The sequence below is a fragment of the Somniosus microcephalus genome, unplaced genomic scaffold (genome assembly GCF_052327205.1).
Source record: "Somniosus microcephalus isolate GS21.2 unplaced genomic scaffold, FLI_Smic_1.0 unresolved_chr1, whole genome shotgun sequence".
NCBI lineage: Eukaryota > Metazoa > Chordata > Chondrichthyes > Squaliformes > Somniosidae > Somniosus > Somniosus microcephalus.
The window spans coordinates 90,608,646-90,622,246 of NW_028225179.1; the positions used below are offsets into that span (position 1 = coordinate 90,608,646).

The 13,601-nt window shown below is 55.0% G+C and overlaps 1 protein-coding gene across 1 annotated transcript in view; it reads right to left on the reverse strand.

Annotated features, from left to right (window-relative positions):
* The window catches only part of LOC147095587 (scavenger receptor cysteine-rich domain-containing protein DMBT1-like), a 64,054-nt gene that overhangs the window by 30,606 nt on the left and 19,847 nt on the right, over positions 1-13,601 (reverse strand). The window contains exons 2-4 of the mRNA XM_085973665.1: positions 9,730-10,038; positions 8,508-8,819; positions 5,948-6,262 (exon numbers count right to left, since the gene is read on the reverse strand). Coding sequence (XP_085829791.1) covers positions 5,948-6,262; positions 8,508-8,819; positions 9,730-10,038 — 936 coding nt within the window. The remainder of the gene's footprint in view (positions 1-5,947; positions 6,263-8,507; positions 8,820-9,729; positions 10,039-13,601) is intronic.

Genomic DNA, 13,601 nt, shown 5'->3' on the forward strand with positions numbered 1-13,601 from the left:
GTGTGGATCAGCAGGTTGTGTTATTACAAGTAATGAAAGCTCACGACTCACCTGAGCAGATGACCCCAGCGTGCTGACCACAGGCACTGTTGTTGGCACTGACTAGGTTGGAGAGGCATCGGTCCAGGGAGCGCTCCGTCCCGTCACACCTGACACCGCTCAGCAGGACCTCCCCGTTCCCTCGGCCATGGTAGGCCCCGGTTACCGACTCTGCCTTCCCACAGTTCAGCTGCTTGCACACGATGTTCCCGTCGGTGAGGTTCCAGCCATCGTCGCAGACTGTCCCCCAGGTGGACTCATGAAAGATCTCCACCCTCCCCGAGCACATGTTGTTCCCATCTGTCAGTTTGACCGGGAAAGAACCTGCCAGGGACAACACAAGGTTTGGACATTTCTCCTTGTGTGGGTTTAATCACCACTAATTTCCCCTCCCTCCTTGAAGGAACAGGAGGCCATTCAGCCCCTTAAAATTGTTACATAGGAACAGGAGGTCATTCAGCCCCTCGACTGTGTTACATAGAAACAGGAGGAGGCCATTCAGCCCCTTAAAATTGTTACATAGGAACAGGAGGTCATTCAGCCCCTCGACTGTGTTACATAGAAACAGGAGGAGACCATTCAGCCCCTTAAAATTGTTACATAGGAACAGGAGGTCATTCAGCCCCTCGACTGTGTTACATAGAAACAGGAGGAGACCATTCAGCCCCTTAAAATTGTTACATAGGAACAGGAGGTCATTCAGCCCCTCGACTGTGTTACATAGAAACAGGAGGAGACCATTCAGCCCCTTAAAATTGTTACATAGGAAGAGGAGGTCATTCAGCCCCTCGACTGTGTTACATAGAAACAGGAGACCATTCAGCCCCTTAAAATTGTTACATAGGAACAGGAGGTCATTCAGCCTCTCGATTGAATAACATACGAACAGGAGGAGAACATTCAGCCCCTTAAAATTATTACATAGGAAGAGGAGGTCATTCAGCCACTCGACTGTGTTACATAGAAACAGGAGGACACCATTCAGCCCCTTAAAATTGTTACATAGGAACAGGAGGTCATTCAGCCTCTCGATTATATAACATACGAACAGGAGGAGAACATTCAGATTCGAGCCTGCTACACAGGAGTTGGCAATTGAGCTGAATCAGCGAACTCAGCAGAGGCCAGAGATGGAGCCTGAGCCTTTCCTGCTCTGTGTGGGTCAGAACGTTCCACACTCTTCAGCGTCGCGCGCCATTACTGCTGACCTGAGCAAGTAACTCCAGCATCCTGGCTGTTCATACAGTTGCTGATATTCCGCTGGTCTGCCGGGCACTCACTGATGGTCGCCTCCGTCCCAACACACCCCACATAATCCAGCCAGATGGGGCCTACCCCTGGGGCGAAGCCAGTGCTCACGGACACAGCTGCCCCACACTTGAGCTGTCTGCAGACAATCGAGGTGTCCAAGATGTCCCAGTTATGATCGCAAACCGTGCCCCAGGTGGAATAGTTGTACACCTCGACTCTCCCCGAACACGAGTCAGGACCTCCTCGCAGTCTGGGGGGCACCGGACCTGGAAAAGGACCAAAGCAACTCTTACACTGTGAGCTGGTGACCTAATTTACAGACAGCAGTCATCGCACCCACTCCCCGGGCTCGAATACCCCTCCTATAATGGGGTGTCCAGAACTCTACCCTCCCATTCCCGGGCTCGAATACCCCTCCTATAATGGGGTATCCAGAACTCTACCCTCCCATTCCCAGGCTCAAATACCCCTCCTATAATGGGGTGTCCAGAACTCTACCCTCCCATTCCCGGGCTCGAATACCCCTCCTATAATGGGGTGTCCAGAACTCATCCTCCCATTCCCAGGCTCGAATACCCCTCCTATAATGGGGTGTCCAGAACTCATCCTCCCATTCCCAGGCTCGAATACCCCTCCTATAATGGGGTGTCCAGAACTCTACCCTCCCATTCCCAGGCTTGAATACCCCTCCCATAATGCAGTGTCCAGAACTCTACCCTCCCATTCCAGCTCCCAGTCTATGAATCCTCACTGCCCCCATTTTCTGGTATTTGACCAAGTGGAGAATCTGATCTTGTGCTTAACTGAACTCACACACAAGCACATCTGCTCACTCACATACAAACACACATCTGCACACACCCACACAGACACATCTGCACACCCACAGATCGATACACTTGTACACTGGATACAGACACACATGCATCTGCACACATGCACACGCACATCTGCACACACAAGCACATCTGCACACCCAGACAGACACACAAGTAAATCTGCACACACAAAGACACACAAGCACATCTGCATACCCAGACGGACACACAAGCACATCTGCACACCCAGACAGACATACATGCACATCAGCACACCCAGACACACACAAGCACATCTGTGCACCCAGACAAACACACAAGCACATCTGCACACACAAAGACACACAAGCACATCTGCACACCCAGACAGACATACAAGCACATCAGCACACCCAGACACACACAAGCACATCTGCGCACCCAGACAGACACACAAGCACATCTGCACACCCAGACACACAAGCACATCTGCACACCCAGACACACAAGCACATCAGTACAGCCAGACACACACAAGCACATCTGCGCACCCAGACAGACACACAAGCACATCTGCACACCCAGACAGACACACAAGCACATCTGCGCACCCAGACAGACACACAAGCACATCTGTACACCCACACACCCACATACTTTCCAGCACAGGTCACTGGACAGTGATAAGGAGCAAAAACCCTGACTGCTTTTCCCCACTCCCCAACCCAGGAGGCGCTGAGGCCCAATTGTAGCTCCCCTACTGCCCACTCCGGCTGTGATCAGCTCACTCAAAACAGGCCGGAGATGGAGCCTGGGCCTTTCCTGCTGTGTGTGTGTCTGGTCGGGGGGGGGGCTCAGTACCACACTGGGTGAGATCAGCCAATTCCGCACAGGGCGGGACTGGAGCCTGGGCCTTTCCTGCTCTGTGTGTGTGAGTCTCACTACCACACTGGGTGAGAAACATAGAAGATAGGAGCAGCAGTAGGCCATTCGGCCCCTCGAGCCTGCTCCGCCATTCAATGTGATCATGGCTGATCATCCAAATTCAGTACCCGGTCCCTGCTTTCTCCCCATACCCCTTGATCCCTTTAGCCTCAAGAAATATATCCAACTCTTTCTTGAATATATTTAATGAACTGGCCTCCACTGCCCTCTGTTGCAGAGAATTCCACAGGTTCACCACTCTCTGGGTGATGTGCCTCAATAAATCCGAGACTCGATGTTAGCGAAACAAAACAAGGCTTTTATTGACTTAGAAGGTAACACACAGAGGAGAATGTATCTTCCATCCAGAGGTCTGCCGTACTGGATGTGCTGCAGGCTGGGCCAGCTTACATAGGAGCCAGGTATGGGTGGAGCCCTACACACAGTACAATGCAATGGAAATGAAACTGAAACCAACCACAGTCACAGGCAGAGAAATACTGATGAGTGATGAATGGAATATTTCATCACATTCACCCCTTCTATAGATTTAGTCTGTTCGGGGGTTTGATAGTCCTCTGCGACCGACGTGGCTGTTGTGGTGCCGCGGGTGTCGGCTGGGTGTCCCCGGTGGCCTCCTGGGTCTCTGCCGGGGGTGCCGCCAGGGTTGTTGAAGGGGTAGTTGGTGGGGGTACCGTTGGTCGATGTTCTTCCGGGGGTGATGAAAGAGTAGTGGGTGGGTAAGAGTTGCTGTGGTCGTTGTTGCTGCTGTTGTCATGGTTGTTGTCGTTACCGGCTGGGGCGACGTCTTTTATTGACACGGTGTCCTCCCTTCCATCGGCGTGCCGGACATACGCGTATTGGGGGTTGGCATGGAGTAGGTGCACTGACTCCACGAGAGGGTCCGTCTTGTGGCCCCTCACATGCCTTCGCACGAATACCGGACCTGGGGTGGAGAGCCATGACGGCATGGATACGCCTGAGGTGGATTTCCGGCAAAAGACAAACATTCGCTCGTGAGGCGTGGCATTTGTGGCAGTACACAATAGCGACCGTATCGAATGGAGCACATCTGGGAGGACTTCCTGCCAGCGGGAGATAGGGAGGCCTTTGGTCCTTAGAGCTAGAGTGACTGCTTTCCATACTGTCCCGTTCTCTCGCTCCACTTGACCGTTACCCCGGGGGTTGTAGCTGGTGGTACGGCTCGTGGCGATCCCCCTGGACAGCATGTACTGGCATAGCTCTTCACTCATGAAGGACGCCCCCCTATCCATATGGATGTAGCTCGGCATACCGAACAGGCAGAACAGGCTGTTGAGGCATTTAATGACCGTGGCGCTGGTCATGTCTGGGCAGGGGAAGGCGAATGGGAAACGAGAGTATTCGTCCACAATGTTCAGGAAGTAAACATTGCGGTCGACGGACGGGAGGGGGCCCTTGAAATCTAAGCTGAGCCGCTCAAAGGGCCGTGTAGCTTTGATTAAGTGGGCTCTATCAGGGTGGTAGAACCGAGGCTTGCACTCAGCACAAGTGCGACAGTTCCTGGTCAGGGACCGAACTTCCTCAATCGAGTAGGGTAAGTTGCGGGACTTTATGAAGTGGAACAGCCGCGTGACCCCTGGGTGGCAGAGGTCATTGTGGAGGGTCTGTAGCTGATCCCCGGTGGCGCTGGCACACATCCCTCGTGAGAGGGCGTCGGGGGATTCGTTAAGGGCCCCTGGCCGGTAAATGATGTCATAATCGAAGGTGGAGAGCTCGATCCGCCACCTAAGAATCTTATCATTTTTATCTTCCCCCTCTGTTTATTATTGAACATAAACGCTACCGACCGCTGGTCGGTAAGTAGGGTGAAGCGTTTTCAGGGTGCCTAGGAACTCCTCCACCGATTCCCCAGGTCGCTGTGCGCGAGTAGCGAGCAGATGCCTAGCATACACCTCATTCGTAGGCTGCTGGTAATGCGCCTTTAAGATGTCGCAGGCGGCCGGGTACGTGTCGGCGTCTTGGATGAGGGGGTAAACCCGGTGGCTTACCCAATTCCGCAGAATTCCGAGTTTCATACAAGCAGCGTCCGTAGCGTCTTTGACGGCTGCGGAATTGTCCAGGAAGAATTCCATACACATAAACCAGTGTCCGAAGCGTGCCGATGCGTCCGAAGCATGCTGGTCCAAATCCAAACGTTCGGGTTTCAAGAGTTGATCCATTGTGTTGAAAATTAAGTCAATAAAATTGATGTGCCTCAATAAATCCGAGACTCGATGTTAGCGAAACAAAACAAGGCTTTTATTGACTTAGAAGGTAACACACAGAGGAGAATGTATCTTCCATCCAGAGGTCCGCCGTACTGGATGTGCTGCAGGCTGCGCCAGCTTACATAGGAGCCAGGTATGGGCGGAGCCCTACACACAGTACAATACAATGGAAATGAAGCTGAAACCAACCACAGTCACAGGCAGAGAAATACTGATGAGTGATGAATGGAATATTTCATCACACTGGGTGAAGAAATTCCTCCTCATTTCAGTCCTAAATGGCTTACCCCTTATCCTTAGACTACGACCCCTGGTTCTGGACTCCCCGGCCATCGGGAACATCCATCCTGCATCTAGTCTATCTCGGCCTGACAGAATTTTATAGGTTTCGATGAGATCCCCTCTCAATCTTCTAAACTCCAGTGAGTATAAGCCCAATCAACACAATCTCTCCGCATACATCATTCCTGCCATCCCAGGTATCAGCCCAGTGAATCTTCGCTGCACTCCTTCCATGGCAAGAACAACCTTCCTCAGATAAGGCGACCAAAACTGCACACAATATGACCAAAACTGCACACAATAGATCGGCCAACTCCACACAAGCCAAGACTCGCTCACTCACCGAACAGTGCCCGACTGGGAGATCTGCCGGTGCCCATTCTGACCGGGTTAGCGCAATGTTACCTGAGCACTGAACTCCAGCATTGTCGCTGTGCCAACAGTTATGTTTGCCCCACGGTGTCGCAACACATCGATCGAGGCGCGACTCAGTCCCATCACAGCGCACGTCATCTAACCAGATTGGGCCGCTGGTCTGCCCAAAGGAGGCTCCGGTGGTGACCGAAACTGCCCTCCCACAGTTGAGCTGCCGGCACACGACCTGCGCATCGTGCAGGTCCCAGTAATCGCTGCAAACCATTCCCCAGACAGAGTGGTGTAGGATCTCCACTCTCCCACGACACATGTCGTCTCCATCTTCCAGTCTCACCAAACCCCCTCCTGGAACACAAGTAACAGAAAGGGGTTCATCACCTTCCACCCTCCAATTCGAACCTCCTCCTGTGTCAGCCATGACTCAGTGTCTCGCCTCGGGGTCAGGAGGTCGTCGGCTCGAGAACCACTCCAGAGCCTTGAGCACAAAATCCAGGCCAAAACTTCCGGTGCCAGTACTGAGGGAGCGCTGCACTGTCGGAGGGGCAGTACTGAGGGGGCACTGCACTGTCAGAAGGGCAGTACTGAGGGAGTGTAGCACTGTCGGAGGGGCAGTACTGAGGGGGCACTGCACTGTCGGAGGGGCAGTACTGAGGGAGTGCTGCACTGTCGGAGGGGAAGTACTGAGGGAGCACTGCACTGACGGAGGGGCAGTACTGAGGGAGTGCTGCACTGTTGGAGGGGAAGTACTGAGGGAGCTCTGCACTGTCAGAGGGGCAGTACTGAGGGAGCACTGCACTGTTGGAGGGGCAGTACTGAGGGAGCGCTGCACTGTTGGAGGGGCAGTACTGAGGGAGCTCTGCACTGTCAGAGGGGCAGTACTGAGGGAGCACTGCACTGTCGGAGGGGCAGTACTGAGGGAGCACTGCACTGACGGAGGGGCAGTACTGAGGGAGTGCTGCACTGTCGGAGGGGGAGTACTGAGGGAGCTCTGCACTGTCAGAGGGGCAGTACTGAGGGAGCACTGCACTGTCGGAGGGGCAGTACTGAGGGAGCGCTGCACTGTTGGAGGGGCAGTACTGAGGGAGCTCTGCACTGTCAGAGGGGCAGTACTGAGGGAGCACTGCACTGTCGGAGGGGCAGTACTGAGGGAGCACTGTACTGTCGGAGGGGCAGTACTGAGGGAGCACTACACTGTCGGAGGGGCAGTACTGAGGGAGCTCTGCACTGTCAGAGGGGCAGTTCTGATGAAGTGCTGCACTGTCGGAGGGGCAGTACTGAAGAAGCGCTGCACTGTCGGAGGGCAGTACTGAGGGGGCACTGCACTGTCGGAGGGCCAGTACTGAGGGGGCACTGCACTGTCGGAGGGGCAGTACTGAGGGAGTGCGGCACTGTCGGAGGGGAAGTACTGAGGGAGCACTGCACTGACGGAGGGGCATTAGTGAGGGAGTGCTGCACTGTCAGAGGAGAAGTACTGAGGGAGCTCTGCACTGTCAGAGGGGCAGTACTGAGGGAGCACTGTACTGTCGGAAGGGCAGTACTGAGGGAGCTCTGCACTGTCAGAGGGGCAGTACTGAGGGAGCACTGCACTGTCGGAGGGGCAGTACTGAGGGAGCACTGCACTGTCGGAGGGGCAGTACTGAGGGAGCACTACACTGTTGGAGGGGCAGTACTGAGGGAGCTCTGCACTGTCAGGGGCAGTTCTGAGGGAGTGCTGCACTGTCGGAGGGTAAGTACTGAGGGAACGCTGCACTGTTGAAGGGGCAGTACTGAGGTAGCGCTGCACTGTCAGAGGGGCAGTACTGAGGGAGCGCTGCACTGTCGGAGGGGCAGTACTGAGGGAGCACTGCACTGTCGGAGGGGCAGTACTGAGGGCCGCTGCACTGTTGGAGGGGCAGTACTGAGGGAGCGCTGCACTGTCGGAGGGGCAGTACTGAGGGAGCATTGCACTGTCGGAGGGGCAGTACTGAGGGAGCGCTGCACTGTCAAAGGATCAGTACTGAGGGAGTGCTGCACTGTTGGAGGATCAGTACTGAGGGAGTGCTGCACTGTCGGAGGGGCAGTACTGAGGGAGCGCTGCACTGTTGGAGGGGCAGTACTGAGATTGCGCTGCACTGTCAGAAGGACAGCACAGAGGCAGTGCTGCACTCTCAGCGGGGAAGTACTGAGGGAACACTGCACTGTTGCAGGGGCAGTACTGACGGAGCACTGTACAGATGAATATGAGAATCGTAGGGACAAAGGAGGTTACAGAGATGGGGAAGAGCTAGGTCCATAGAGGGATGTGAAGATGAGTATGAGAATTGTAGGGTTGGAGAAGGTTACAGAGCTAGGAAGTGGGTGATGGGCCATGGAGGGATTTGAACAGGAGGGTGAGAATCGTATGGCTAGAGAAGGTTATTGAGATAGGGAGGGGGCAAGGCCATGGAAGAATTTTGAGACTAGGATGAGAATTTTAAAATCGAAGCGTTGCCTGACCGGGAGCCAATGTAGGTCAGCGAGCTCAGGGGGTGAGGGGTGAACAGGACTTGGTGCGAGAGGTGTGGAACAGCAGGTTGTGTTACGACAAGCGTAATGAAAGCTCATGACTCACCTGAGCAGATGACCCCAGCGTGCTGACCACAGGCACTGTTGTTGGCACTGACTAGGTTGGAAAGGCATCGGTCCAGCGAGCGCTCCGTCCCATCACACTTGACACCGCTCAGCAGGACCTCCCCATTTCCTCGGCCACGGTAGGCCCCGGTTACCGACTCGGCCTTCCCACAGTTCAGCTGCTTGCACACAATGTCCCCGTCGGTGAGGCTCCAGCCCTCGTTGCAGACTGTTCCCCAGGTGGAGTTATGAAAGATCTCCACCCTCCCCGAGCATATGTTGTTCCCGTCTGCCAGTCTGACCGGGAAACGACCTGCCAGGGACAACACAAGGTTTGGACCTTTCTCCTCCTGTGGTTTTAATCAGCACTAGTTTCCCCTCCCTCCTCGAAGGAACAGGAGGAGGCCATTCAGCCCCTTAAAATTGTTACATAGGAACAGGAGGCCATTAAGCCCCCCAAGCCTGTTACAAAGAATCAGAAGGAGGCCATTGAGCTCCTTGAAACTGTTACACAGGAACAGAAAGCGGCCATTCAGCCCCTTGGGCCTGTTATATAGGAACAGGAGTAGGCCCATTCAGCCTTTCAAGTGATCAGCTAACTCAGCACGGGCCGGGGATGGAGCCTGGGCCTTTCCTGCTCGGTGTGTGTGATATGCCATCAATAACTCAAAGACAAGGATTCAACTGAAGGCTTTTAATCACTAAGAATATTGCAGCATTGCAGGTCTTCCCACATCGGGTTCATCTGGTAGAAATGACTCATACAGCTCTTGAGACCTTTATATGGCAAAAGACAGGGGCGTAGCCAATACACACAATAGAAACAAAAGGGGGCGGTTCACACAATACAAAGCAGGTAAAACACATGGGCTGATGAAGGCATATATTTCATCACTGTGTTTGTGTGTGGTTGAGTACCACACCGGGTGTGACCTGCTAACTCAGCACAGGCCAGGGATTGAGCCTGGGCCTTTCCTGCTCTGTGTGTGTGTTTGTGTGTCTGGGGGACTCAGTACCACACCGGGTGTGATCCACTAACTCAGCAGAGGCCGGGGATGGAGCCTGAGACTTTCCTGCTCTGTTTGTGTGTCTGGGGAGCTCAGTACCACACTGGGTGTGACCTGCTAACTGAGCACAGGCCGGGGATAGAGCCTAAGCCTTTCCTGCTCTGTGTGGGTCAGAACGTTCCACACACTTCAGCGTCGCGCACCATTACTGCTGACCTGAGCAAGTAACTCCAGCATCCTGGCTGTGCGTACAGTTGCTGATATTCCGCTGGTCTGCCGGGCACTCAGTGATGGTCGCCTCCGTCCCAACACACCCTACATCATCCAGCCAGATGGGGCCTACCCCTGGGGTGAAGCCGGTGCTCACAGACATGGCAGCCCCACATTTGAGCTGTCTGCAGACAATCGAGGCATCCAAGAAGTCCCAGTTATGATCGCAAACCGTGCCCCAGGTGGAATGGTTGTACACCTCGACTCTCCCCGAACACGAGTCAGGACCTCCTCGCAGCCTGGGGGGCACCGGACCTGGAAAAGGACCAAAGCAACTCTTACACTGTGAGCTGGTGACCTAATTTACAGACAGCAGTCATCGCACCCGCTCCCCGGGCTCGAATACCCCTCCTATAATGGGGTGTCCAGAACTCACCCTCCCATTCCCGGGCTCGAATACCCCTCCTATAATGGGGTGTCCAGAACTCTAACCTCCCATTCCCGGGCTCGAATACCTCTTCTATAATGGGGTGTCCAGAACTCTACCCTCCCATTCCCAGGCTCGAATACCCCTCCTATAATTGGGTGTCCAGAACTCTACCCTCCCATTCCCGGGCTCGAATACCTCTTCTATAATGGGGTGTCCAGAACTCACCCTCCCATTCCCGGGCTCGAATACCCCTCCTATAATGGGGTATCCAGAACTCACCCTCCCATTCCCAGGCTCGAATGCCCCTCCTATAATGGGGTGTCCTGAATTCACTCTCCCATTCCCGGGCTCGAATACCCCTCCTATAATGGGGTGTCCTGAATTCACTCTCCCATTCCCGGGCTCGAATACCCCTCCTATAATGGGGTGTCCAGAACTCTAGCCTCCCATTCCCGGGCTCGAATACCTCTCCTATAATGGGGTGTCCAGAGCTCTAGCCTCCCATTCCCGGGCTCGAATACCTCTCCTATAATGGGGTGTCCAGAGCTCTAGCCTCCCATTCCCGGGCTCGAATCATACCTATCAACCAATATCCCAGACTCCTCCATCACCATCCCTGGGTATAGAATCATAGAAATCTACAGTACAGAAGGAGGCCATTTGACCCATCGTGTCTGTGCCGGCTGAAAAAGCGCTGTCCAGCCTAATCCCACTTTCCAGCTCTTGGTCCATTGCCTTGGAGGTTGCGGCACTTCAAGTGCATATCCAAGTACTTTTTAAATGTGATGAGCGTTTCTGCCTCTACCACCCTTTCAAGCAATGAGTTCCAGACCACCTCCCACCCACCCTGCCCTCTGAGTGTAAAAGGTTCTCCACTCCCCTCTAATCCTTCTACCAATTACTTTAAATCTATGCCCCCTGGTTATTGACCTCTCTGCTAGGGGAAATTGGTCTTTCCTATCCACTTTATGTAGGCCCCTCATAAAATCGGATGGCATCAGTTCAAACATGGGCAAGGTAACCTCCTGCCGATTACCACCTACTGCCCTCCCCCAGCTGATGATTTTTTTTCATTTATGGGATTTGGGCGTCGCTGGCAAGGCCAGCATTTATTGCCCATCCCTAATTGCCCTTGAGAAGGTGGTGGTGAGGCACCTTCTTGAACCGCTGCAGTCTGTGTGGTGAAGTTACTCCCACAGTGCTGTTAGGTAGGGAGTTAGTTACATCTGAGTGACTTGCTTTCAGAGGGAAGTTAAGAGTCAACCACATTGCTGTGGGTCTGGAGTCACATATAGGCCAGACCAGGTACGGGCGGCAGATTTCCTTCCCTAAAGGACATTATCGAACCAGATGTTTTTTTTACAATCCGATAGTTTCATGGTTACCATTACTGATACTAGCTTTTTATTCCTGCTGATTACCACCTACCACTCTCCCTCAGCTGATGAATTCAATTCAATTCAATTCAATTTTTATTTGCCATATATGCAGCAGACGTGTGTACTGCACAATGATATGTTGATTTTTACGAGTCCTCCCAACATTGGAATAAATATGGCATAGCAATGATAAAAATACTAATAGAAATACAGTAATCTATATATATAAATCGGTCGATACTTCTGTCTGTCATTCTGTCTGTCATTCTGCCATTCTGTCTGTCATTCTGTCTGTCATCGCGTGTGCGTCTGGCGGGCTATGCGCTCGAAAGTTACAGGGCGTACCTACGCGCGTGTTACCTCCAAAGAAAGCTTACGCTTCCGAGACGGTTTTAAGCGTATTTACATTTCGGCCGGGCTAAAATCGCGCCCGCGGTATCCCAAAAACCTTCAACATTCCGCTCATTAGCATCTCATTATCCGCTCATTAGCGGACAGAGTGACCTCTAGGTCGACCAATCGTACGGCGGCTTGCTGCCACGTGCGGCCGGGTCCTCCTACGGTTGAGTGATGGGACGATTGACCAATCCTACGCTTTGGTGACCTGACGGTCGACCAATCGGTGCGTGTGTGGGCGGGCCTTATCGTTCTGAACCGAGGTGAGTAGCCGCCATCTTGCTTCCATTCTTTTTCCTGCTTTCTGCGTCTTTCTTTTCAAATATACATTTCCAGCAAAATAAAATTCAATTTATTAAATTCTTTTAAAATAATCACTCATTTGTAAATATTTTTATCTAACCTGAACATTCTTTTTCCTACCTTTGCCCGTTTTTTTTCTTAGGCCTGAAAGCCTGGGCCTTTCTTGCCCAGCCAGGCCCGAGCTAGGTAACTGGGCTGCTGCTAAGCTCCTCAACCCCCCCCGCCATGTCACGTTACCCAGGGCAATGGCGTCAGCCACGAGGGTCAGGGTGCGCGCGCAGCAGGAGCAGGTGAGACGCGGCGTCCTCTGTTCCGCGCTCGGCGGGGGGGGGGCGGGGCTCGGCCGCCGGCCTTCTCTCAGAGCCGCAATCGGGCTCGGCGGGGGGTGGGGTGGGCGTGGCTTGGCCGCCGGCCGTCTCTCAGAGCCGCAATCGGGCTCGGCCTGGGTGGGGGGGGCGTGGCTTGGCCGCCGGCCGTCTCTCAGAGCTGCAATCGGGCTCGGCCGGGGGGGGGGGGGGCTCGGCCCGGGGGGGGGGGGCGGGGCTCGGCCGCCGGCCATCTCTCAGAGCCGCAATCGGGCTCGGCCGGGGGGGGGGTGCGGGGCTCGGAGAGCGGGGCTCTCGGCCGGGGGGGGGCGGGGCTCGGAGAGCGAGGCTCTCGGCCTGGGCCCCCCCCCGCCCCTTCGCCGCCCCCCCTTCCGCCCCCCCCCTTCCGCCCCCACCCCCCCTTCCCCTTCCCGCCCCCCCTTCCCCACCCGCCGCCCCCCCTTCCCCCCCGCCCCCTTCCCCTTCCTGCCCCCCCTTCCACCCCACCCTCCTTCTCTCCCCCCCGCCCCCCCTTCCCCCCTCCCTTCCCCCCCGATTTTCTCTAACCTGAAGATTCTTTTTCCTACCTTTCCCCATTTTTGTTAGGCCTCAAAGCCTGGGGCTTTCTTGCCCAGCCAGGCCCAAGCTAGGTAATTGTCCCACAGCTTCTGCTAAACTCCTCACCCACACCCCCCGCCCCCCGGTGTCACGTTACCCAGGGCAACAGCGTCAGCCACGAGGGTCAGGGTGCACGCGCAGCAGGAGCAGCTGAGACGCGGCGTCTCTCTCTGTTCCCCGCTCGGCTCGGGCGGGGGGGCGGGCACTCAGGAGTGTGGATCTCGGCTGGGGCTTGGTGAGCGGGAAGGGTTACCCCGGCAACCGGGCCCGCCGGCCGGGGCAACGGCGTCAGCCACGAGGGTCAGGGTGCGCGCGCAGCAGGAGCAGCTGAGACGCGGCGTCTCTCTCTGTTCCCCGCTCGGCTCGGGTGGGGCTCTCGGGAGTGCGGATCTCGGCCGGGGCTTGGTGAGCGGGAAGGGTTACCCCGGCAACCGGGCCCGCCGGCCG